Here is a 27,008-nt window from a genome sequence, read left to right as displayed (position 1 = left end):
GTGCAAAAGTAACAATAGAGACAACTTAAAAAAAAGTGGGATGATGCTCGCTAACAATGTATCTCTAGGTATTTCTTTGTATACGAAAGGGCTCAGACTTACTTGCCAACTGTGAGAGAAGCGATTTGATCCTCGCTGAGCAATACGTTGTATTGGACCTTTAGGTAAGAACCGATCACTTTCAGGTAATGACTTTGAACACCTAGATCTTGTAATGTGACGTCATTTGCAATATTTTCTGGAACTACTGGTAGTCCTGAAAAAATGAAAGATTTACATTAATTTGTTCCATGACTCTTACTGCTGGGTGCGGATTTTCTCCGAGAATAAGAGTGTGATGAGGTCGAAAGGTAACGCTCTAGGCCAAAGCAGGAACTTTGTATTCTCTCAAGCAATGTTTTAAGCACTCTTAGGTATGCAAAGATTCCTTACGATATTTTTCACCTTACGGATAGAATTAGTGAAACATATTTCTATTAAAAACCTCAGCCAAAGGGCTATTAGTGTGTGTTCTTAGTTTAGATACGTTTACATGGGTTATAATCATAAAAGTTAATTACCTGTGCGTGTAAAGATTTGTTCGAAGAGCGAGGGTGTAGGTTCGGTTCTTGTTTGTGCAAACAGTACATTGTGACCTGTTTGAACGGCGCGCTCGATGGCGTCCATCGCGCTGCGCCAGTGGTCAACACTTGAATTCTGTAGAATAAAGACACATTTAAATACTGAAAAAACTACACCTAACTATATACAATGACTGGTATAAATATTTGAACAAAAGGGAGAATGGAAGAAGATTTCCCGAAGGAATTTCTATCCTATGTTATAAACTGTGTAATTTCATCGTAATCACTCCATAGCCTTAGCGTGGAAGAGAAAAAACATCCCTTCGCACCATATTTACATATTTAAATAGTGTTAATACTCGTGGTATATTATTTGCAAACATTTTCAGTAATTTGTGTCATTAGGGTGCAGTATCAATAACATCTACAGATGATGATAAATGAATACTTTAGTTATAAGATAATTATAAAAATGAATATACCTAATTTATTACCAATATATCAATAACAGTTTATAAAAGCAGTACACTTTTCGCTATTACATTAGGTCGTATTTTTCTTATCCTTATTATATTTAGACATCTTCCTAACTGACTTTAGGGGTTTAAACATAATAATTACAATATGAAGGTATTAATTAACTTACGTCGTTAATCTCAGGTAGTCTAACCACAGCAGCCGGCAGTTGTTCACTCGCTCGTTGGGCGCACACATCCTTGCCGACCATACGGTTACCGATGTTCAACACGGCAAAGTATCTATCACAAAATATAATTCATTTACATTATTACGTCTTTTAGGCAGTGTGAGTGCACGATTTAAAAGCTGAATTTATACAGTCACTATTTAATGCGAATTAAACTGTTATCCGTTTAGCGCCTCTATAGGGCTCCGTAAGAACTATTTTGGCAGTACATTTTAAATGTCAAACTTTCGATACTCGGTCTATACAGAATTGTGCTACAGCAGTGTCGGAAATTCCGCCACAGAACGTTCGGACTCAAAAGTTTTAGCAGGTTTGTAGCTATGCCTGGTTTGGGTTAAGAAATGTGGTAAAAAATGGTTTTAATATCTTACCTAAGATCAGGGCACAATTGTCTAGAAGCAGAATCCAGGCTACTGATAGTATTGTCTTTGACATCGTCAGTCACGCCATCCAAAGCGACGTAGATACCTTCAACAGGGCCAGCGGATATAGCCTTGTTCAGAACATTTACTACATTAGTTACTTTGTTTAACTTCTCAGATGACAAAGTGACTTCCACACCGCTCACCGCCCACGTACTGAAAGAAAAAAAGCACATAATTCATGAAAAATTTGCGTATTTTTATTTATACAATTACGACTGTTATATCCGAAGGTGTAGGACTTTTAGGACTATACCTACCTACGTTTCGTCATTAGTAATATTAGTCCCATGGAGTAAGAACCGAATTTCAAATACTGTTCACGTTACTAAAGACTGCTATTAGGAATAACCAAATAGATACAAGACAAATAAACCCTATAGCATTTTACTGCACCTTTGGCGCAGTGGTCACCTCATCGCAATAACCTTTGCGCCGCATGTGGCGTAAATGAGGAGCTTGGTTGTAAATTTATCTACTTATATAAGTACGTATTTAGAAGTATATTAGTATGTTTTTCAGTTATCTGGTTACATTAGTACAACCTCTGCTTTGTTTGGAATCAGATAACCATGTGTGAGTTATCCCAAAGATATTTATTTATTTTACTTGCGAATAGCAAGAACTTGTGAGCACTCAAGCGGCAGAGACAGAAAATTAATTGAGCTAAATTCTCTTAGGTAGTAGGTACTTACCGTAGTTTGTATTGTAGATAAGGTGATTGGTTCAGAATATTAATGTGTAACTTCTTAACTCCTCTCTCTACTAGACGATCCGCTAGTTGTGGTCCAAACATGCCTTGCCCACACACTACGAGGTGGCTGCCCTCGGGGGTACATTTCAAACTGAAAATAGTACATAAATTGTTAGTAATAGTGGATATTGCTTAACAATATTAGTCATCATAGAAAAGTCTTAATAGGTAGTAATACGATTTCCTAAACTTGGTATTATGTAAGGCTCATTAGAGACGGTATCCGTGAGGCACTTTCCTTTTACTGTCGTCTATCAACAACCGGCTATCAATCGACAAATTTTGTATGAAAATCTGATCAGCGCCTCACGCGGGTACCGTAGGAACTATATTGCAATACATTTTAAATATCAATCTCTCGATACTCGGTAGTCTTGATTGTAGAAAATTGCGTTACAGGTTTCATAAAAAATTGTTTGTTGCAACAGCTCGTTGTGTACAAAGTTATGTTTAGAAAGACACTGGGATAAATGTTCCGCGACACGTGTTGGCGACATGTCAAGTAAAGCCGGGCGATTTTGCTTGACATAGGCATTTATGTATATCTGGCAACATCACGCAATTTGAGTCCGAATCGACAAGCGAAGTAGTCGATCAAAGTCCGGCAACGTCTCACGCCGTGAAGCGAGACGGTTTTCCCCTAGTATTAAACCTGGCTATACATATACTAGAACCCTTTTCTTTACTTTACAGTTATTTATGTTATACTAGCTTCTACCCGCGACTTCGTCCGCCACCTGAATTTTCCCATGGGAATGCGTCATTTTCCCGGGGTAAAAAGTAGCTTAAGTCCTTTCTCTGGTATCAAAATATCTCCATACCAAATTTCATGCAAATTGGTTCAGTAGTTTAGGCGTGATTGAGTAACAGACAGACAGAGTTGCTTTCGCATTTATAATATTAGTATGGATAAGTTTATAAATAATACCTCAGTTGTTTAAGTTTATCGCTCTGCATATGTAGTAGAACTCGTCCTCTATGTCTGCTCTCGTCCACCAATCGGAAGGCGCGCTCGGCATCATGCGGCGCGTACGTCACACGCGACAGGGGACGGACGTACCCGAGCGCTATGCCAGTACTTATCATCTCGTGAATCACCTGTAACAATCAATATTAATATTAGACACGTCTATATGTACTTCATGGAATTATTATAGTTTCAAAGACACCTATGAAATAGTTTCGTTGTTTGTTTGTAGTATACTTAGTCAACCTTGTGTCAAAGTTGTGCAAGCCGCCAGTGAGGCCTTTGACATGGCTTAACGACTGTTATCTTAGTAGACAACAACCGGGACCGACGTTTTACGTGCCCTCCGAAGCACTTGCAATAGTTTCGTATGATTTATGTAAAATATAATAATATACAATAAATATTGTTGGTTCTGAGTTGAAATCAAACCCGCGAGCCCCGCGCTATGCGCTGCACTGTAGAAGTCAACAATTACAGCGTATAAGCTATTATATAGCGTTATATTAAAAAAAAAAAAACGCTTGAATTGTCTGTATGAAGGTGTGTTATAAATACAGCCTAGTATTGCCGACTATAAGGTCGCACGCACTGTCGTTTGTGATTACATAGCACAATGTATGCAGCGTTACTTACCGTCAGCGTTGCCGGCAAGAAAGCCTTATCATTCTAGTAAAATTCGTTTATGTTTCAATAAGTTATAAAACCACTACTAACTTTCAGATCGGCGGCATTTTCAGGTGCGAATATCGATGTGAAGTCAACAGTGACGTACATCTTTTCATCCGACAAGTGATTCATTCCCAACATGAAGACGTCTTCATTGTGTATCTGGGAGATGTCAAGCAGTTTCCCTCCTATTGCCACGCACTTCATGGTAGGCTGAAAGTAAAAGTTTAATTATTTAAAAACTCAAAAGATTTATGAAGAGTTGAAATTAGTATAAGGCACTAACAGAGGCCCAGCCTAAACTCCATATTACTTTTAATATTAACTGAAATTGGAAACAGAATGGCACTTTAGTCTTGGTCAAGAAACTAACCCGGATATAGCTTACGGCTGTACCCGTAGGTATGTATACTAGTAGACTAAGTCCTTTACTGGGGTATCATCTATCACCCGCAAATCTTACTCAAAGTTAAAACGAAAAGTTGAAATGTTTGAAGGTTCAGATGGTGTGATGAGTGGTTAATCAATCACGTCATAACTATTTTAAAAATTGTTTTTTAAATATGGTAGGCAGATTATAATCTATGTAGATGACTTTTTATACCGGCAAATCTTTCAATACAGACGAAGTTGTGGGCAGAAGCTATTATTTAAATCGGTTCAGCAGTCCACGAAAGAAGGAACATTGATACTGTTAATATAATTATCGCATTAAGTATGTACTCACATCTTTGAGATCTTTACCCACGTTGCTCACAACAATATCGCATCCCTTCTGCTTGGAGGTGATGGAAACCATGTCAGCGAACGTATAGTCACGAGAACATCCGATGTGGTCAGCTGAAATGACAATTAGATTGTTTTTATTACACGGAATAAAATATTGTCAATTTTTCTATTATATATAAGTAGGTACTAGCTGACCCGGCGAACTTCGTACCGCCTAAAATATACAAAATTAAATGTCTATTTTTCAATATTTCTGAGATATTTAGGTACTCAATATTTTTTTCTGTAAGAACCTTCTCCTAATAATAACAAATACAACACAAAAAGAATGATTAAAATCGGTCCAGCGATTCACACGTGATGCCGTGACCAAGGAAAACGGGTTTCATTTTTATATGTATATATAGATATAGATGTATTTAGAAGTATATAAGTATGTTTACCAGTTATTTGGTTACCATAGTATAAGGTCTGCTTAGTTTGGAATTAAATGACCGTGTGTGAGTAGTCCAATGATGTTTATTTATTTGTTTGAAATTGTTAATTGTGACCAACTTTAACTGAAGTTTTAGGTTTTTGGTTTGGGATGAATTGAGTTGCTTAGTTACTTTAGTAGTTGCCTGAACCTATGTTATAGTAAACCGAAGCAATAGATCAATGATTGTAAGTTATAGTACCTACTATATTTTACGTGATTTTTACCTTTCAATTTGGGGAATAATTTCTGCAAGAAATGTTTCTTGCGCGTATCGCTGACGGTAGCGAATACTTCACAGTCGTAGGCGAGAGCCACGGCTATGATAGCCTGCCCCAGAGCGCCAGATCCTCCGTGCACCATCACGTTCAGTCCTGCATGGAGTTTAGCTTTGATTGCCTGAAACAAATAATATAATATAGCCAGCAGGTAACAGCAAAAATATAATGTATACCAAAAATTACGTTGCAAATCTGACAGAGATTTGCAACGTAACTTTTTATAAATGAAAATGTGGACATGTTATGCCTAATAAACATTATTAGTTACATATATTAATATTTATTGGTATAGTATGACTAACCATCAAAGAAAAACAACATATTTTCAATTATACAACGTCAAATATACACAATGAATGAAAAAATAAAATAATTCATAGAATTCGTCCGCATCGCTGTCGACCGAAAACGTGTCCAAAAGGCTGACCCGGATTGCCACGTTGTATGGAAAAGCTGACGCGATATTTTTTAATTACACGATATTCATATGTTTTAATTCTATAAGTCTAACTAAGTCTTTATATACTGTATCAAATAGCAGTAAGTTTGCGCATTGCGTCGCAATAAACTCCCCCAGGGGGTGGTTTTAACCCTCTGGGGAAATCTAAAAAAAAACTATGTCTTTGAGGTAAGTGGTATTAATGAAAAAGCAGGTTCACTTACAAGGCAGTAGAAGGCCTGCAGGTAAGCAAGCGGCACGGTGGCGGCGTCCTCGAGGCTCCAGTGCGGCGGCACCGGCCACAGCAGCTCGGGCGCCGCGCGCACCTCACTGCTCGCCGCGCCGCACGGGACTATACCCATCACACGCTCACCACTGGAATAAAACAATAAATAACGTTTTTACATTATATTAATATTACAGGAGAGGGATTTGAAGGCAAATAGTTCCTCTTCCTTTGGTGTAAAAGGGGTTGATTTTGGTTATATTACTAAGTGATTATTATTCTTTCATAAAAAAAATAACACTAACATGGTTTATTATATATGTTTATATAAAATACCTAAATTTGTTAGATAAATTAGTACTTATACCTAGGGGGGTATCATTATATTACATCAAACCAAAAATACTCTCAGAATAAATACTTTTGCTCATCACATAAATTTAATATTTGTGCTGGACGCTATTGGTATTACGGCAAATATGCAGTTGATTCTTATACTCGAGCCATTTCAAACGTGCGAACTAAGTCATGTCATATTATCGGAGTCTCTCGCTCGCACTTACACATTGTCACATTCCTATGATACTTTTCATTATGACGTAGTTGGCACGTTTGTAATGGCCTGAGTATAAAAGAATAAACGGATAAATTACCTTTTGGTAAGTCCACTGAAGTCTATGCCAAAGCGATCGCAACTGATGTCGATATTGTCTTTAGTTACCAACAAATCGTTTGCTTTCTTCACGTCAATGCTGCTAATGCCTGCGTAACAAATCTGAAAACATAATAGGTACATTAGAAATAGTAATTTTAATTGAATCGTAAATATTTAATATCAACCTGCGTTAGTTTAGGAAACAATACACGCAGTAGATCGTAAATGTCAATTCTTCAGTTTTTTAAGCTCAATCCTAATTTTAAAGATTTCTTGCTGTAATGGTCAAGTACCCGTGAACCACAAGGTTTGTGAATCCACGATATCCTACCCGTGGTCTCACTGGGATAGGGATAGAATGTAGTATCGATGCAATAGATTGAAATTGTGTTCCACCGCTGGACAAGGGTCTCCTTTCGAAAGGAGGAGAAGTCAGGCCTTGAGTTTACTACGTGCTGGTTAAGCGCAGGTTGGGGACTTAGCATACCTTCAAGAACTGTGTAAAGAATTATAGGCATGCAAGGTTGCATCACGATGTTTTCCCTCACCGTTGCAACGTATGATAATTATTTCTAAGATTACAATAATTAAATTTATTTTTACAGATGTGTTAGGTATACCTTCACTGTCACTCCAGATTTCGATGTCTCTGAATTTTCTAGCTTCTGTACGGCCACAGGTTGTTCATTCGCTGGCAAATAGTAATCACCGCCCAAACGTCCCTGGAAAGAGAAGGTTATTACTTAAAATACACCTTGGCTGAAATTCTTACGGCTTTTTTTAAAGAGTAATAACGGTTGGTTGCGAAAAAGAATAAATGTTGGTAATACACATGGCCAGGTCAAACCTCGCTGTCGAAAATGCTTACAGTTTCACCGCCATTAAGTAACAGTAATTATAACTGTGGGTTCCCACAGATTATATTTTTTCATACATTTCCTCTGTGCTAGTGGTAATACTTACTGGTATTATGGCAGATATTAAAATTAATATTGAATCGTCACTAACTGGCCACTTTCTAGGTGAATATTGTCTCTAAATGTCATGAACTATCGATAACATACACTCGTTTTTATACTCGTACACCTGTACTTACATCTTGGAATATATTGTACATCAACTCGATATTAGTAAGCTTTTCAGCGGCAAGGTGGTTATGATCGCCGTTTTTCACTTCTAGCAGTTTGACCTGAACATCGTCAGCATTCTTATGCCAAGACCTTATTACATCCATGAGGCTCTCCGATGCGGGGTAAGGGGTCATGACAAGAAGGCGCTGTTTCGAGGGCAGATTCTTATAAGCCGAAGTAAGAAGTTGAATATCATTGTCTGTTAAAATAGTGAACTTGATGGTCGAAGTGGAAGCCACCGGTGCTCCCCAACGTATTAATTGCAGGTCAGATTTTTCATTGGAGTGTGCACAAATTACGCGGTAAACTGAATCAGTTGGCTGAGTTCCTCGCGCAAAGCTTTCCTCGCTAATTATGAACTGATCGCGTTTTAATACGTGACGCAAGGTCTGACGAGCCTGGAAACAGTTTAGTTATTAATATCAAAAATTGTAAAATTAGAAGCTAGGTATTTCTCGTAAATTTTGTCAACCTACAGTAAAATAAGGAGTTAGGTAACTCGTAATTTTTGTCACAAAAAAATGACGTTAATCGAAACAAGATTAATGCGAACGCAACAATCAAATCGACCTTTCTTTTTATATTGTGATTGTAGCTAGATCTAAGAAGATTAGAGATTCGATGTAATACACGAAATAATTTATTAAAAATCTGCCGCTACTGTTAACGGTGTACGGCTACTAGTTACGAGTACACAACAGAGGATTTTCAATAAATCATTATTCTTCAGATAACCTATCTTTTAGCTAAAATGAAAACAACTGTGAAAATTCCCTATAATAAGCTATCTAAGAATTAACCAGGAGAAGTATAAAATTTTCACATTTAAACAAATGTACTCACATTATCATCAGACAAGTTTTGCACAAGAACAACATCAGCGTCTTTGCAAACTCCAGTATTGTTATTCAAAGCGTCCCACGCTATCTGTTTATAGTTCACATTGATTCCATAAACATTGTTCAGTACTTGTTCTGCGCGTGTAAAGGATGTGTTGACTTTACCATCTTTTACTTCAACAATGTTTAGTTCGTCTTTTCCAAGATTTTTAGCCACTATTTGAGTGTAGACTTCAAGTGAATCGGATACCTGTAATTTAAAAAACGTTTATGATCACGTAAATTAAAATGTGTAGGTTATTTTCCAATATTGTAGGCAATAATACAATGTTTTGTAATATATTTATTAATTAAGGTAAACTGTTATTCGTAATTTTTTGCTGTTGCTGTTGCTGGAATAAGATCATTTATTTAAACAAAAGACATTATATTAAAGTACACTCAGAATAAAGAGGATTACAGAGTAATAGTAGGGAACTGAATTTTACACAAGTAGGTATTTATTTTACGAAATTAACCACCTTATCCGGAGATCGGTTAGAAGGACATAATAATTTCAATTGGCCATTGATTAGTATAGGTATAATAGGTAGTAAGTAATTACTTTAAAAACCGACTGTACCGTGGCAGGAAAAAGTAGAAGTTAATGACAAATACTTACATCTAATCCATTTTCGAAATTGGATACAAATTTCGATATCTTCAAGTCCATTGTACTATTACTGACAGGTGGTAAGTGTTGGTACTTGAAGTTCGCAATAGTGACACCTCCACAACTGGATAGAAAAGAAATAAACATTAGATAAACGACAAATCGTTATAATATTATTTAACTTACACCGACATACTACGTGTCTGGATAAAATATAAGATTTTTATAATAAAAAGTAATTGCGGTTCATTTTAACCGCTGTTATTTTATTTTAGTAACTCTATATGAAGTTAACTACCAGTCAATTACAAAATATAACATAGGAAATAATGTAAGTAGAAAAATACGTCATAATGACATCACAGGTTCCTATTTTCGGTAGGATCAAATTATTGAATGACTATTTTTATATTTTGATTTCAAACTGCGTTTCAGCGTTTTTTCCATGTAGAGGCAAACTTTCCCATCAACTAGTCGATGCTGCTAATTTATGAGGCTACCTTTAGAAGGTCGAACGAAACATCATAATTTGTCAGCTATCATAACGTGTTTTGTTCATTACTACTCCTTTTTTCACTACCATGTAGTTATATAAAACATATTTTAACACTGAATTTGAATCGCAGTCATCCAAAATCAATTATTTTCAAAGTACCTGATGACATCATGTTGTTCGCTGTACTTCGCATTTAGTTGTGAATTACTTCCAGGCACGTTCGAGTTGTTTAGGATTTGATTGTGTGTCTTTACGTTGACACGAATGGTTCCTATGAATGTAGGCACTGAGACGGCGTGGTGGGGTTGACGGAGCGCGATCACTTGCATCATGCCTTCTAAGAAAGTGACCCAGTTGTCCCGCCATGATAACGTCGCTTCACTCAGTGATTTATCAATGCTTTCAATAACACGGAACTCTCCGCTGTGAACAAAATAATTCAAATATTAACAAAACAATTCAATTGTAACTGACAAAACATCTTCAATTCAGTTTTAATCAGTTTTAAATACCACTAATTTGCATGTATTAAAATTAGTTGTGCCAAAAGGAATAGTTCCCTTTAATTTACAAAAATCCTCTGTTAATGATTCTCTGCACTCCCCAAGGAATCTTCATACATATTTCTGTATAGTTTGTACTGTCGAGTATCGAGAGTTTGACATTTAAACTGTACTGCCAAAACAGTTTTTACGGAGCCCGCTAGAGGCGCTGATCAGATGTTCGTGTAAAATTTCTTGATAGCTAACTAGATGTCGGTAGTCGATAGTAGTAGAGAATCGAGCTACATTAAGTACTTTCGGTTGTGCGTTATCCGTTAGTGTCGGTCACTCAGTAAGGGAAGAGTTTTACCTATATAATGTATACTAGCTGACCCGGCAAACGTTGTTTTGCCATAAAAATAAAAAAAAAAGTGTCTCAGTTAGGGGCATGAAAATAGATGTTGGCCGATTCTCAGTCCTATTCAATATGCTCACAAAATTTCATGAGAATCGGTCAAGACGTTTCGGAGGAGTACGGTAACAAAAACTGTGACGCGAGAATTTTATAGATAGATTTATATTACCTGTATTCATAATCTCTGTGTCGTAACATCTCGTACACTTCATCAGCGGTGTAATGTCTTGTTTCTGTTTGGTCCTCCACGTCCATGCTTACTTTAATGGCTGAAGGTAAGATAACGCCAGTGATGATTTTCGCGTTGTCGTTTAGAACCTGAAAGAGATTTTTATATTAGCTTTTTTAAACCGAAAGTAAAAGGAAAGGAAATAAGTTGTTGTTCCGCTATTAATAATGTTGGTCCATGTAATTAGTACGAGGTAGGGCACCTAGACTGGGCTGCTATTGAGAAAATTCCAATACAAATTAAATACGCCATAAAATATATTTATCTGGGTCTCGAACCCGAGACTCGCTTGACTCACAAACGTGTAATAAATTTATTATAAAAATAAATGTACACGTTATAATCAGGAATACACTAATGTAGGGTATATCTAATAATCTAATCGAATCGCGTATTTTCCCTTGCGGACTTATCACGTATCTCAGTGGACAACTAGTGTACGTTAAATTGATGATCACTATTCAGTATATTGCTGCTTTGACGTAACGTGTCAATCACTACAATCTACGGGAGAAAACAATGTACAGCGTATGGCTTTCAAATTGTTGTCAACTGAGATACGCAATAGCCCGCCACGGTCATGGTCTTATATTGTCTTGTTAAAGTGTATATAAATATACCTCAAATCTTCCCGAAGCGCGCTGTATGGCCACGCTAAGTTTGAGTTGTCGTCGATCATGCAGCAAGGGTTGTGTGTACAAGTACAGGTTCTGGAACTGAACCGACACCTCCTTCTTACGCACTCCCATCGTCATAGCCAATGTGTCCCACACTAGCATCAGACTGGCGGCGTACGGGTACAGTATATTACCTGGAAATAATAGTACATGATTTGAAGAATTTTATCTTTAGGAAATTGTATACCTATGATAAGATTTAACTTGTAAGAATGTTTGTATATGGTGTACAGTTATAGATGAGCAATTAAAATAAAACAGGAATTAAAGCGAAAAAATTCCCGTCTTCTATTATACATTAAACATACTTTTATCTTTTCTATCTTATCAAAACCGCAGCGTAACCTAGACTTTTGTTATTTTGCATCGAATTTGAAAATATTAGTCAAGAAAGGAGACAAAAGTCAAATTAACTTTTCGTAACACCCTAACAACTTCTAAGATAGCCTAGCCTCATGTAAGATGCATGGGCAGTAGGGAGTATACAAAACTGAGAATTTAAAAGAACCTTTGTCATCAGACAGCTGTCTAAAGCTTGCTATACACATAATATTCCGTTCGGCAATATTTACCGAAAAAACGAAACCGACTTGACTCACTTGCTGGGCTTGTGCCACCCGGCTAGGCGGATTAATGCCGAATCAAATAAATGTATGTGAAATAAACCTACTCAGCGGTCCGTTGCTTATTTGCAACGGCTTCTTTATTTTGGTCATACACTGAATTATTAATTTAATATATGTATCTAGGGTATAAACCCTAGATACATCATGCTAGCTTTCTATTAAATTGTTGGACTACGTTTTACGCCATATATACATACGTAGCTCTATATGTATTGAACAGATACCCCAACATACCTCTGACATTGTTTCCCACAAGGTAAGCATTCTCTTGATCGTGGAGAGTTACATTGAAATTGCAGCTAGCGGCCGACACTTTGTATGAAGAAGCGTACACCATCAGTGGCCTGAAACATTTAAATTAATATGAATATGTTTGGAACTTACTGTATGACCAGATGTATAAATCAGTTCACGCTCTCGAATGACTGGGTCAGTTTGTTAATAGGCCCAGGGCAATAGAATTCCAGCAATTTTATTATACACTAGCTAACCCGCGCAGCTACGCTTACGCTTTCTTGCTTTGATTTAATTCCAAGCATTTTCATTTTTTCCCCCTTTTACACCTTCTCTGGACTTCCACAAATAATTCAAGATCAAAATTAGCGAAACCGGTACAGCCGGTCACGAGTTTTAGCGAGACTAACCAACAGCATTCCATTTTTATATACATATATATAGATTTGCTTTAAAGGCTTTAAAAAATAGTCAGGCTTGCTACACACATATTCGGTTCTGCAATTTTTATCGAAAAACAAAACCGACTCGATTTACTTGCTCGGTTTGTGCCGATCGGGTTTATTTACACATATTAGGTTTTACCGCCCGGCTAAACCGGTTAATACCGAACTGAATATGTGTATCAGCCTTGAGTTAAGATAGGTCATTGTTCATACCAATCCTCGCTGTGTTCCCACTGCACTAAGTGTGACAGGAACGGCGTTCCCGTAGACACTGGCATCTCAACCGTCGGGTATAAGGTCTGTACGTTGGGATTGAAGCCGTCCAAATATAACCTGAAACATGAAAAAGTGAAATACATACATAAAAAGAAGAATTAAGAGTAGCACTTTCGTCGATTGAATACATTTTATATTGTAACATTTATTTATATTTCTGGTTTCAATTACATACAAAAATATTTAAAACAAATTTAATACTTTTAACCTAGCTCTCATTGTAGCGCGATAAACAATGTATTTTCTATTATATATTCCAAAGGATTGAAGCTAAAAACTTGAAGAAAATTATATTAATTAATGCCCGGTTTCTGAGGTACATTTCGCGGTATATTTACCTATTCAAGCTTAAACGCTATTGAATAGATAAACTACCGCCAAATGTACCTCAGAAAGTAGTAAGTAACAAAGTTGTAATACATACTCGCCAACTGCCTTTAGAATTAGCAGCTTGCTGTCTGGGCTCATTCTCTTAGTGAGCGCGATGTTTTTGCAAGTGGGAGGCATGGAGCGCTTGAGGATAGCTTGAAGCAATCCGTGAGGTGCTATCTCGACTAATACTGCGTTAGGAGGTATCAACTGCGATGTCTCGTCGAACAGTACCGAGCTCTGATGATGATAAACAAATACATCTATAATTATTCAATGTAATATATTAACTATGTTACTAATGAATTTCATGTAAGCTTTGTGTAACAATTTTGAAACTGTATATAAGTTACAAAACACTTTCAACTAATTCTCGGGCGGCTTGAACAACTTTGACACTAGGTTGACCACTAACCATACGACAAACAACAAACAAACTAATCAAACCTTACACGAAGTTAATTAGTAAACCATGAATGAGACAATTTGAACATACGCGTCACCGTGTGACGTATACTATTAAATTTAAGGACACTATTGGTGGAAACCCCCTGAATGATTTGCCTTAAAATAAAAAAAATATCGTTTAAACACAGCAACAACATCCTCTGAAATCGGACTTAGCTAACTAATTCCGAATCTGCGGTGAGATTTTTGCACAATTACAGTGCTTTGTGAGCAGTCCAACATACTATGTCCAATTAAAATCTAATATATGCTATATGAAAAAAGTATTGCCAAGTATTATTATTCGTGATTCGTAATTTAGTAGTGTTGCCAGTAATAAGATCTTACTAGTAGATTGTTGGTAAGGTACTCCGCTGAACAAGTCTTCGCCATTGGTTCGTCCCACATGCTCTGTGGCACCGAGGTGGAGTACCACCGGGAACTGCGGGGCTTCGGGTTTGGAATCGCTTTTTTAAGAAGACTAAGCAGTCCTGGACCTGTAATTAAAACATAATTAAGAGGCATGCAAAGAGTTTGAATTGTATGTGTAAAGAGAAAAAAAAATGGTTTTTAGAAGCAATTTCCTGCTACGACCGGCTCGGTAAGAAATATTAAATGAAAACCTGGAAGTAAAGGAAATAATATCAAAGCAATTTTATACATCCATCGAATACCCATTACTACCGAAAGTTCTGAGTGTAGGAAATCGGGCTACTATAATAACAGGTCTTTTTATCGGAGTCTCTCGCTCGCTATACATTGTCACATTCCTATGATTCTTTTGATTATGACGTAGTTCGCACGTTTGTAATAGCCAGAGTATAGTTATCTGTACTACTTAATGTTATAAAAGTAAAGAGTTTGTTTGATTATTTGAACGCGCTTATCCCATACAGGAAGTACAGGTGCAAATTGAAAAAAATATTTTACTGTTGGATAGCCTATTTATTGAGGAAGGCTATAGGCTATACAACATCACGCTACGACCAACAGGAGCAGAGCACCAGTAAAAAATGTTTTAAACGGGGAAAATTATGACCTATTCTCTCTTTTGTGACGCAAGCGAAGTTGCGTGGGTCAGCTGGTTAATGATACATTTAGTAAGATGTTACCTGCATCGGCGATGTACCGCGAGTGGTACGCGATGTTAGAGCACGGCACTTCCTTAGCGAATATCCCTTGAGAGGTGAGTTTAGCGACGAACTCTCGCATCGACTCCGCCGGCCCGGATATTGTGCTGGACTCGGGACCGTTGTGACAAGCCACTTCGATGTCCGGGGGACAAAGTTTTGAAACCTAAAAATTATAAAATTTTGTAAATACGTCGACTGGCAGAAAATGCTTTTAGCACTAAGTTCACCTTTATAGATCTTTGTATAAGATAAATTAATACGTCACTTTAGTTATTATCGATATAGTACTACTGTTTTGAGTTATAAGAGAGTTCCAGTTTCATTTCATTTCTTTGAGTATACTCAAAGAAAGGTTAGATAGAATTATGAAAAATAATAATATGAGCATCGATCCTACATTTATACTTTAAATAAATATACAACATCAGGCGCTAGAAAAAAGGTTTCAAAATGTACCTGCTCATAGCCCAGGCCGACGGCAGCCATAGAGCCGCGAATGAACTTTGTCTCGAGGGACACTTTTCCTCGACTGTACGCAGCAAGGATCATCTCCTGCGCGGTCAGACAGCCGTCAGCATACGCGCAGCCCAGCTCACCCACGCTGTGACCTGTGATATTTAACATTAATATACTAATGGCCGTAGTTAAAGGAAACTAAATTTTTACAAACCTAAAAAAAGGAAATTTTTAAGTCGTTTATATGTTTTTTATGTTAGTTACTTCATAAGTTTTTTTCTGAGTACGAGTAGAACGATCTTGTTTCAATACTTATGCTTCCCGTGTGGTCTCATTTAATTTGATTCAATATTTTTTCTTTAAAATGCATGACTTTTTATGTTACTCGGTGCAAAAGAAATAATTTTGAGCATTACAGCTATTACATTATAATAAATATAATTAGGTTACTCACTCACTTACACGGAGCAAAAGTAAGCCTATCTTGGTATTCAACTATGGGGCGAGCCATTTATCACGTGCGTCGCCAAAGGGGGGAAGGAGTTTGCATAAAATCACGAAATACCACCGGGGAAGGGCGTGAAGGTTGGAGTAATATAGTTTTGCAGGTTGAGCACCTACCTATAATGCCGTCAGGAACCAAGCCCAGCTCTCGCAGTACATCGGTGAGACCTATCTGCACGGCCGCGATGCCCATGAACGAGTTCAAGATATTGTCGAACGTCTTCTTGTCAGGGTTCGTGATTACATCGACGATGTCTATACCTAGCGGTGATAACACTTCATTACACCTGAAAAGTAATAAAAAACATATATTAATAAATTAAGGCCATCTGATTTTAGTTTAGGCATATTTTGTGCTATGGCCTAACGCATCCAGACAACTTACAAATCAACAGCATTTCTTTCAACGATATTAGAGTCGCCTTCCAGTCTCACAGGATGCAGCTAAATACCAGTATTTTACATGGAGCGACTGCCTATCGGACCATGTCAAAGATCTTTGAAAATAACAGCGCGGACCCACAAATTAACGTGACTATCGAAACACGGAGGAACTCGATATGAACAAGATGGTCACCCATCCACAGAAAATACTCATGTTCTTGACACAATTCATTTGTCGCAAAACTAGTAAAATAGTTTACGTACACAGCTATAATCTTGAACTATATGAAATATTTACTTTTGTATAGCCGCTGCAAAGGTAGGTATGGCCATAAGTTGCGTGCCCATGCCGGGCCACTGGGAGCCCATGCCGCTGTACACGAACCACAGCGGACGACGCACATCGTTGAAATACTCCGCCCTCTCACACAAAGTCACTGTGTTCTGATTCTCATCCGATTCTGAAATGTAAACATTAACTTGTTAATATTTTATTTAAATGTGTAGTGCAGGAGTTATACCTACATCAGAAAACAAAATACTAGTGCACTTGACGAATTAATATACTGTGATCGTCTAAAAAGGTATCATAAGATATGCCCAGACATATTTTACGGACTTCCAGACGATAAATTACGGCCTCTGCTGCGCCGTGGTTGCAGTGGTAACTTCGTCACTAGGTACCAGTGCGTCAAGAGGAAAGGGTTCGATTTCCAAACGGAACAAATATTTGTGTAATCGCAAATAGTTGTTTTGGGTTTCGTTGTACTTTGTGTCCGTTGTTTGTATGTTTGTAAAAGTCCCCACGACATGCACAATTCTTGGAGCTATCATCTTTTTAAACCCAATAAAAAATAATGTTAAGAAAAGGTGAAACTTACTAAGGATGATGAATCCTCTGCCCAAATGTCCCAAGATGCTGGTACTGTGTATCTTGTGCAATAGCGCTATTTGTTCCGGGTCTATCGGCTTGGACTTGAGCTCATTGAACGCGTAAGCCACAGCCGCTTCTTGTCTGCCCGATAGCGTCACCAAGTACGGAAGACTGGTTTTATAACGATTCAGGTCCTGAAAGAAAGATTATTGCTATAAGTCTGCATATAACTATTGTCAAACTGATGGAAAGTTCAATTACAGTTTCAATATTATGGGATAAAGAAGTTAATATTCTGTACATATTGGGACGGGTTGCAAAATGTAGCTCGCTGTAAGTTTGCCCACCAAAGATGGTCTCAGTACTTTGTCTGGGATTTTTTGAGGGTATGGCCCATTTAGTCCGATGGTGGACTCACTGCATAACCTTCAAATATACCCTTGCCCAGTAGTGAGGCAGTAATAGACCCAGAAAAATCTTTTAATTTTTAATTTGCCTCAGATAAAGAACTAGTAATCTACAAGTGACACTTACTTTAGGTTTGTAATGTCCATGCAGCAACACATGTGCATTGACTCCGGTGATGGACAATCCGTTGACGGCGGCGTAAGACCGGCGCGTGCGCTCGTGGTCAGTCAGTATGCGCATGCGGCCCTCGGCCAGAGCGGGGATGTCCTTCCGCGGGTTATCGCAGTTCAAGTTACCTGCTATTAAGCCGTGGTGGTAGCCTAGTAACACCTGAAATATGAAAATGTTTCATTTTTGTCCCACTGGTAGGCACAAGGTAAGCGGTAGAATAGCATCTCATGGTATAACGGTTTAACCGTGAAAGGGTAACATACAGTATTCCGCATTTATAGTATATAGCTGACCCGCGCAGTTTCGCCCACGCATTTATTTGTACCCATAAAAACATTAAATACAATTTTACAAAAACAATTAGTTGATTCGGTGGAATAGGAAACAATTACTTTAGTTTCGTGTTTAGCAATACCATTGGCGATTCATTTTTGTGCTTAAAAAATATCATATATGTCCATCTTCTGGTTCTAAGCTATCTCTCAATTTTAAAATTGGTTGTATATAATACTATAAATGCAAGATTATAAGATTTGTAAAGGTTTTTCTTTTCATGTCGTACCTTTGTTATAGCAGATATAGTGGAGGCAGCCTCTCCGTAGCCAATGTTGGACATCACACTACCGACGAGAAGGGGCTCTTCTCTGTTCTTACAGAATATTTCTTCGATAGCCTGTAACTCGTCCTTGTCGGCTCTGTGTGACGCTGCAACAATAATAATCCCTCTATATACTTATCAAGTGAGCAGTGATAGCCGAATGGTCTAAGTTGGCACCTACCACGCAAGTGGTTGCGGGTTCGAACCCGAGGCAACACACCAATGACTTTTCGAAGTTATGTGTGTATTAGAAATAATTATGAGTTGCTATAACGGTGAAGGAAAACATCGTGAGGAAACCTTGCCTGCCTAAAAATTTGTTTAATACATTTATTGAGGGCATGCAAAGTCCCCAACCCGCACTTGGCCAGCGTGGTTGACTCAAGACCTAACCCCTCCCCCTCGTTTGGGAGGAGACCCTTGCCCTGCAATGGGACAAAAAATGGGTAATTAAAAAAAATACTTATCATTTTATATACCCCGTCATTAGACTACAAACTAAATAGAGCTTGTACTTGTAACCAGATAACTACAGTGGGTTCAGGACTTTGTTTGTAGTGTTACCACGACACGACTATCAACCGCGCAACAGAGGCAGTCCAGTTCGATATCATAAATATAAATATTAATATTATTGGACAACTCACATACGGTCATTTGATTCCAAACTAAGCAGAGCTTGTACTATGGTAACCAAATAACTGATAAATATATACTTCTTCATACATACTTATATAGACAAATTGACAACCAGGCTCAGAACAAATACTCGTGCTCATCACACAAAGATTTGTCTCGGGTGGGATTCGAACCGGTTGTTGCGGCGAGGTAACCGCTTTAACCACTGCGCCAGACATGCAGTCAAAAAATACTAACCAGAGCCAAATGCTTCCACGTATTCCACCGCGTCAGGTGATATTCTTGCTTCATCGTAGAAAGTTTTCATGAAGGATAGCGAGTCATTTAATTTTCTATAGAATCCGTACTGGGGTCCCGTTTCTCCTTCTACTACTCCTACAAACTCTGTTTTCGCGTGTAACACATCAGCATATATTCTGTAAAAGATAGGATAGTTAAAAAGACAGTTTTTCATCAAGAAGAGCACATTTTCATTAATCTTTGATAACATGACGAATTTACAACGTCGACTCCCAACAACCGGCTAACTATCGAAAAATGTTGTACGACAATCAGCGCCTCTAGCGGGTGTCGTAGAAACCATTTTGGAAGTATATTTGTATGTACGTATTATGACATCATTACACATTACGATGTCAAAATCTCGATACTTGAAAGTACCGACTCTAGAGAATCGCGCTATTGTTATCTTAGTGACTTGGCTAAATCAGGCACATAAGTACACAATATTTGTACCATTCAGGAATCAAATATACCAAGACTAGGTGCAGAGATCGAAGCATAGAAATCACTTTCAAATTTAAATCTTCGCGCCACGAACGATGTAAAATTTAATAATAACATAACGTACTGTAGCCAAATTCTACAGTTGGTACTTAATAGTGACAGTCCGTTTAATTACTGTAAGTAAAATGTTCCTGCGAAATACCCTAGAGACGCTTATAAAGTTTTCATAAGAATAGTCGATAGGAAATAGACGTTTATACATTTTTCATAAGTATATTGTTTTTCTATAATGGAAGGAAGTAGCCGTCTGTAAAGTTTTAAGAAATATATTAATACAAACCTGCGAGCGTCTTTAGCCTTCTGAAGAAACAGGACGTTAATAGCTTCAGATTTGGCACAACCTTCGGCGTTCTCATCAAAAGTTTTTGTTTTCCCATCTTTGCTCAGTTGGATAACTCTACAAAACAAACAGTAACAGTTAACGTAAGTAATATTTAAGCTTCAGGGCAAAGATTAGGTCTCATATGTAAACCTGCTGAAATTTTATATGATCCTTATTTCATTTACTATTTAATGACTAATAATATTAAATTTATTATTATTTACGGTCAGTTTCTTCATCAAAACAAGCAGCCAAAGTATAATCACGCGCGAAAGAGCGTGTGTGTAACTGCATCTAATGTAATTTTTACTTTGGTTGTTACATTTGAAAAATAAACTGGCCGTTAATTGATATTGTAAGTTAATACACTCTAGTATAACAGGCGTGATGTTAATTAATAATGATGTTAGTCTACCTTCCAAAGTGCACGTAATAATGTGGATGCAGGCCGATGTATGAGCCTCCAACGACGGCGGACTCGCAGTCTCCTCGGTTGATGGCCGCGCAGGCTTGCTCGAGGGCCCTCGCGGAACTGAGGCATGCCTCGTCAATAGACAACGACGGGCCCTTCGTGTCCAACCAGTACGACACACGGTTGGCAAACATCGTTTTAGAACACCTGTACACAAATAAATCAATTAGTTATTGTAAATTTCAATCTACTATTATGACAAACGGTAGCGTAATCGTGGAAAACTTGGCTCGTAGTTAAGGGCAGAAAAAAATTGTTTCAAATTCCTAGCGTCTGTCAGCAGATCGCATGTTGGGGTTTTAACATTTTTTGACTTAACCTTTTGCTGGACATATCAGCATAAGATATAGCTTTGTCGAGATAGAGCATGACACAAAACAAGTTTAGCAGAAAATTTTACACATACTGTTTGTCTGAATGGTACCTATTTATTGCAAAAACTGTAAAAGTAAGATGCTTACCCCATTATTCCTAATCCAGTTTTTTCTAACACGTAAAACAAACTTTTCTCTGATTCAGAGAAACAAGATCCAACATATACTCCCACCTTTTTACCAGCAAGTTCAGTGGGGTTTACACCTGTGAAACAAACATTAATTTTATGCACTGATTTAAATGAAATATTAAGCCCGGTTCCCACTGCGAGCGGAGCGAACCACCAACAAATAGTAGGGAAGTATGCAGTTTGCGCTTGCGAGTTTAACGGAGTCATTAATGGGAACCGGGCTTTAGGGTAGGTATTTCCGCTCTGAAATTTTTAGCTACAGTCAGGAGATAAACCAACTAGTCAAGCCAACCTCTACTGACACCCGAAATAATAAAAACATGTTGATAATAAATAAGTAGCAGTGATAGCCGAGTGTATTAAGTTGCGCCTCCTACGCAAGGAGTCGAGGGTTCGTACCCGAGGCAACACACCAATTACTTTTCATAGTTATGTGTGTATTGAAAATAATTATCACTTGTTGGAGGAAACTACGGTGAATTGGTGATGCAACATTTCACGCCTGAAATTTCTTTAGAGCAGTTCCTGAGGGTATGCAAGGTCCCCATTCTGCACGTGGCTAGCCTGCTCGTCTCAAGGCCGAACCCCTCCCTCATTACGGGAGGAGACCCTTGACCAGCAGTGGGACATTATTGAATTAAATTTATATAATAAATAATATGAAAATGTACATGAGACTTGATCTTACCAGCGTCGTAGATAGCTTGGTAGGTCTGCTCGAGAAGTTTACGAGACATCGGGTCCATGCTCTCAGCCAGCCGGTTGTTGACCTTGAAGAACTGTGCGTCGAACATTTTGATGTCGGGAATGTTTCCCGCGCACTGGCCCAACTCGGGGTGACTGTACGTGAACCGCGAGTCCGTACCATCGTTGGGATTTATCTAAAAAATAATTATTTATTCAGAGATCTTTCACGACGACTTATCAGTGCGACACGTGTCTAGCAGGCTGGCCACCTTTTAGGACAAAGACTTAGAATTGCCAATAATAATTACCGTGGCCGCCCGTTTTATATATATGTATGTCAGCTTAGCCTTTCTTCCAAGCTATGTTGGAGTCGGCTTCCAGTCTCACCGAATGCAGCTGAATACATGGAGCGACTTACATGGAGCGACTGCCTAACTGACAGCCAGTTACCTGGGATATAACACGATACCCTTCGGTAAGACTGGTTGTCAGACTTTCAAGCTTCTGACTACTGTTAACGACTGTCAAAGATCTTTGAAAATGACAGCCGGTTGTTGCTAGTTTTCGACGGCGAAGCGGAGATACTTTATGATGCCTTATTTTAATAATATTTATGTTTTTCTTACTACAATGATTTAGTCAAATAATCTATATCTACCTTGTTGTAGAGTATATCGGATAACTCCTGCACGTTATGAGACCTGGGGAAGAGTCCCGACATGCCGGAGATGACGATCCTGTTGGGGTCGTCGCGGGGCGCGGGGTGCACCGGCGACGTGGTGGTCACCATCTCCTGTGGCACGGCCGTCATGTCTTGTGGAGTCGGCGTCATTGTCGCAGTTTTAGTTCACTGTAGCAAAATAAGTATGTATTAACACAATTCACAGGTTTATACCCAGCTGTACAATTTTAATAACTAGATATTCTGATTTCACTGTAACCTTTATATATTTTGTGCTATTTTTGTACTAAATAAACGTTCCTCATTTTTTTTTCAATTGTAACAATCCAGACGATTTTTGGAATTATTAATTGAAGGGTCTGTTTTCTTTAGTTACTTTATTCAGGCGATTTTTTGCAATAATTATGTAACAAGTAAGTAAAGATTTAATTGCGATAAAATGTTAGACATTTGTGTGCCTTCCTCTTTTATAAGCGTTAACTATCAAAAGATAAGTTAAGTTATTACTAAGACGCAGAAAAATAGAATTATTATACACTTCAATAAAGATTAAATTATATTTGAATTTGAAAAAATAAATAAATTTACGGCTGACTGACAACCAGAATAAAAATCTGAAAGCTTAGTTTATATGGATACGACTATGTTAACTCCCAGCATAATCTTAGACCGCTTCGATCACTAATAATGAATGACTATATCACTATACATAATATTATCTTGCTCGGCAAAACAATTTATTCACGTTTAGGGTCAACGTTGTGCAATATTAATGATCGTTTTAATATAAGGTGTACTTCAATGCTTGACTTTACTAAGACCAATGGATAAAAATTGCTATTTAACGTGGCAATGCTGCCAGCATTCTGGTTACGTTACCAGTTGACAATGAGGAGGAGAAATACTACTACGCGTGACGCACTTTCTTTTGCATATATTGTAAATATTTAACTATTATAGTTATCTTGCTTTTTTGGGATTCTGTTTGAAAATTAGTTGAATTGTTGTAATATACACTGTAAATAAATCTCATCACATATCTAAGAATGAAACCCGTTTTCCTTGGTCACGGCATCACGTGTGTGGCTGGATCGATTTTACTAATTATTTTTGTGTTGTATTTGTCATTATTAGGAGAAGGTTCTTACGGAAAAAATATTAAGAAAATCTCTCAGACAGAAATATTGAAAAATAGACATTTAATTTTGCATATTTTAGGCAGTACGAAGTTGGCCGGACAGCTAGTTTCAAATTAAAAAAAAAATGTACAAGAATGTTGCGCAATATTATTGTAAGTCTAGCTTTACTTCAATTGTGCACATCGTGTACACGAAGGTAACACGTGCTAGCTCGCATTAGTGACGTATGTGCACGTGTCCTACGTCACACCGCACAAAATTAGCGTGCAAGTAAGTTCTATTCAATTGGTGACACTACAGACAGTAAAATTGTTTCAAATACAAATTGTAATTTCTGTTTTTATACTATTTTCCTTTTATATTTTTTATTTCATTACGTGCCGAGCGGGATAAAAAATTGCTCCTGCAGATTCGTTAGTGATACTATACCTACAAGCATTTCTATTTAAAACAGTAGATACTATGGAGTATCGGGAGCTTGACTTTTTAAATATAACAATTGGTTACTACGGCACCCGCTAGGGGCCATTAGGATTTCATTAAAACTTTGTCAACAGCTAGCCGGCTGTCGATAGTAATTAGAAATAGTAATTCGCACTCAGGTCACTTGAAGTCTGTACTAGCACTTTTTGTCACATAACACAACGACTAAGTTATGTGACAAAAAGTGCTAGTACAGACTTTAGTTTAGTATACTAAGTAAAGATGCTTTAGAAAGTGTAGAGAAGAACTAAAAGAGGATTTTCGAAAATTCCCTCCCCAAGGGTGTAAAAAGGGGAAAAACTTTTATAGGAAATATCAAGCAAAAATAATGTTCTAATCTAAAATAAATTAAAAAATTACTGAAAGGAAATGTACAATGTTGTGCCGTTACAAATAAACTAATTTTACATTTTCGCATTAGCATTTCGTTTAACATTCGCATAAAATAAAAGTATTTTTCACATTCGCATTTAAATTCACGAATGTCTAATTTAATTTTGTTTTTTGTAAATATTTATATGCTTCGTACAATTTGTTTCAATTAATCATGTTTTAGATAGTGATTAGTTAATATTTAAATGAAGTTTTTTTAACAATAAACATGTAAAGCAGTTCGTGAACACTGTTAATTTTCGCTCAGCTCCAGTATTAATTAGTTTAGAAGTAAATTAGTTCATGATTACATAAATTAATAATATAAGTACAAGTTTAATCTATCGTATGGTTGGTGGTCATCCTAGTGTCAAAGATAACTAAGGCATCTTTAACATGGCCTAACAACTGTTTTCCTAAATTACATAAACCGGCACCGACGTTTTATGTTACCTCAAAAGCGGAGACGCACAGTTCAAACTGAGCGGTCACCCTTCTACGGAATGATCATGACATGGATTGCTCAACCTGCTGATTGTGTATCAACTGGTTAGTGCGAATGAGTAGGAGCGCCTCAACCCATAAGGGACATAAGGGTGTATAACTTTAATCCTATATTATTATGTTAAAGTAGCCTGTATTATTTTGTGATCTATTAAAGTTTAGTTTAATCAATCACTGACATTAAATGTAACTTTCATATAACCTAGGTTTACATGATTAAGAAGCGGGTCGCTAAAATAAAAAATATAATGCCTAAAGATTTCCTATAGCTATTGATTTTTTTATAAGAATAGTGAATCAGCTTTTTTAACTAAAAATGCCCATTGTTGCCTTCGATTAACAATTTTTTAAAGTATATCAGCTTGTTCAACTAAAACTACTTTTCAAAGTATCAATATCAATCATTTCTAATTACTAATTTAACCACTTAACGCAAGACCATACTTTGTTTTTATTAAGGCCAAGGAACAATTGGTACGATCACAATATTAGGTAAGATGCCTACAAATCTTTGCTTTGCAAAGGCACTGGAACTATTTGAAAGACATCACTGATATGGTCTATGTATGTTTTGTAGAGTATCTTCTTTGGCTTTACCGTTTCCTTGACTATAATGAAAACTTTATAAACAGACTACTGTAATGCTTTTCATGCTTTTTCAATGACTGTCAATGAAAGACGAACTTTTATTATAATAATAAATGCGATTAAAGTATTTTTTTCAAAACCCACTCAAATCGTTCAATTCTTTATCTTTCATTGTAATTCTATATATTTATGAAAATGCGTAAACAATAGTTGCTTCAAAAAAGATAATTTTTAAGAAGAACATTACTGTCCGTACGTAATACACAAATAATCCAATTTATGACGTTTTCATTTCACAATGATTAGAGAACAAAACACGAACTATTATGATCTGTAGTCATATTATATTATTTTATTAATTGCTAAGTATCTAAACACGGTAATGATTGACAGATTATCACAAAATTAAGGTAGCACAAGCAAAATCATTAGCGTCTACGTAAAAAATATTAACAAAAATTTTACTTCACCTTATACCAACTCAAAACACCATAAAGATAAATATGTGAAGGATATCTTTTGCACTTAAATACCCTAAAAATGTACTTAAATATATTGCTAAATGTAATAAAGAATATTTTTATAAATTACCTGCAATACAAAGTTATATGCTATTCCCACAACACACTCGGGAGGACTAGTTGCGAATTTTTGGCCGAACTCGTTTTATAGTTACCGTAGAGGGCGACCTTATGTTCCCGTCTAGTTGACCACTACCGCGTCATTATATTTACATACAATATACATACATACATAAAATCTCGCGTGTTTTACACGAAGGTGCAGGCAGAGGTGGAAAATACATCCACATTTAGCCCCATGTAGTAGGGGGCCATATTGCCACACCGGACACGATACTAAACTGCGGCCAATTGAGAAATATTATAATATAAATTAGAAAAGATCAAAGGTACGAGCTGGATCGCATAATCATGACTGCGCCACAGAGACAGTCTACAGTAACATACAATATTTTACATACAACATAAAACGTGTATAAACTAAATTTAAAGTTAGAAATTGACACAAGCACAGTTCACATAAAACCCTACTTGTTTTTCGTGAAAAAATAATTCAAAATCGCCCACTTATAATCT

At 37.1% G+C, this 27,008-nt stretch overlaps 1 protein-coding gene across 2 annotated transcripts in view; it reads right to left on the bottom strand.

The window, feature by feature from the left end:
• The window catches only part of LOC142986367 (fatty acid synthase-like), a 28,917-nt gene extending 2,373 nt beyond the window's left edge, over positions 1–26,544 (bottom strand). Inside the window, exons 1-36 of one of the 2 annotated variants that reach the window (XM_076134833.1) lie at positions 26,503–26,544; positions 22,802–22,993; positions 22,145–22,337; positions 21,413–21,530; positions 20,895–21,098; positions 20,438–20,554; positions 19,609–19,787; positions 18,697–18,839; positions 18,090–18,293; positions 17,563–17,749; positions 16,980–17,142; positions 16,415–16,584; positions 15,794–15,945; positions 15,317–15,500; positions 14,553–14,701; positions 13,813–13,997; positions 13,326–13,445; positions 12,667–12,776; positions 11,750–11,940; positions 11,070–11,218; positions 10,163–10,426; positions 9,517–9,631; positions 8,860–9,105; positions 7,983–8,414; positions 7,507–7,608; positions 6,885–7,006; positions 6,230–6,380; positions 5,513–5,684; positions 4,809–4,921; positions 4,130–4,294; positions 3,374–3,543; positions 2,387–2,536; positions 1,641–1,847; positions 1,210–1,321; positions 561–696; positions 103–256 (exon numbers count right to left, since the gene is read on the bottom strand). In XM_076134833.1, coding sequence (XP_075990948.1) covers positions 103–256; positions 561–696; positions 1,210–1,321; positions 1,641–1,847; positions 2,387–2,536; positions 3,374–3,543; positions 4,130–4,294; positions 4,809–4,921; positions 5,513–5,684; positions 6,230–6,380; positions 6,885–7,006; positions 7,507–7,608; positions 7,983–8,414; positions 8,860–9,105; positions 9,517–9,631; positions 10,163–10,426; positions 11,070–11,218; positions 11,750–11,940; positions 12,667–12,776; positions 13,326–13,445; positions 13,813–13,997; positions 14,553–14,701; positions 15,317–15,500; positions 15,794–15,945; positions 16,415–16,584; positions 16,980–17,142; positions 17,563–17,749; positions 18,090–18,293; positions 18,697–18,839; positions 19,609–19,787; positions 20,438–20,554; positions 20,895–21,098; positions 21,413–21,530; positions 22,145–22,337; positions 22,802–22,975 — 5,903 coding nt within the window. In that variant the 5' untranslated portion in view covers positions 22,976–22,993; positions 26,503–26,544. Of the gene's footprint in view, positions 1–102; positions 257–560; positions 697–1,209; positions 1,322–1,640; positions 1,848–2,386; positions 2,537–3,373; positions 3,544–4,129; positions 4,295–4,808; positions 4,922–5,512; positions 5,685–6,229; positions 6,381–6,884; positions 7,007–7,506; positions 7,609–7,982; positions 8,415–8,859; positions 9,106–9,516; positions 9,632–10,162; positions 10,427–11,069; positions 11,219–11,749; positions 11,941–12,666; positions 12,777–13,325; positions 13,446–13,812; positions 13,998–14,552; positions 14,702–15,316; positions 15,501–15,793; positions 15,946–16,414; positions 16,585–16,979; positions 17,143–17,562; positions 17,750–18,089; positions 18,294–18,696; positions 18,840–19,608; positions 19,788–20,437; positions 20,555–20,894; positions 21,099–21,412; positions 21,531–22,144; positions 22,338–22,801; positions 23,002–26,502 lie in introns of those variants that run through there. The other variant, XM_076134834.1, reaches the window with a different exon arrangement.
• Positions 26,545–27,008: the final 464 nt, after the last annotated feature.

This window comes from Anticarsia gemmatalis, chromosome Z (assembly GCF_050436995.1).
Source record: "Anticarsia gemmatalis isolate Benzon Research Colony breed Stoneville strain chromosome Z, ilAntGemm2 primary, whole genome shotgun sequence".
Lineage (NCBI taxonomy): Eukaryota > Metazoa > Arthropoda > Insecta > Lepidoptera > Erebidae > Anticarsia > Anticarsia gemmatalis.
This window is presented reverse-complemented; position numbering and strand designations above follow the sequence as displayed.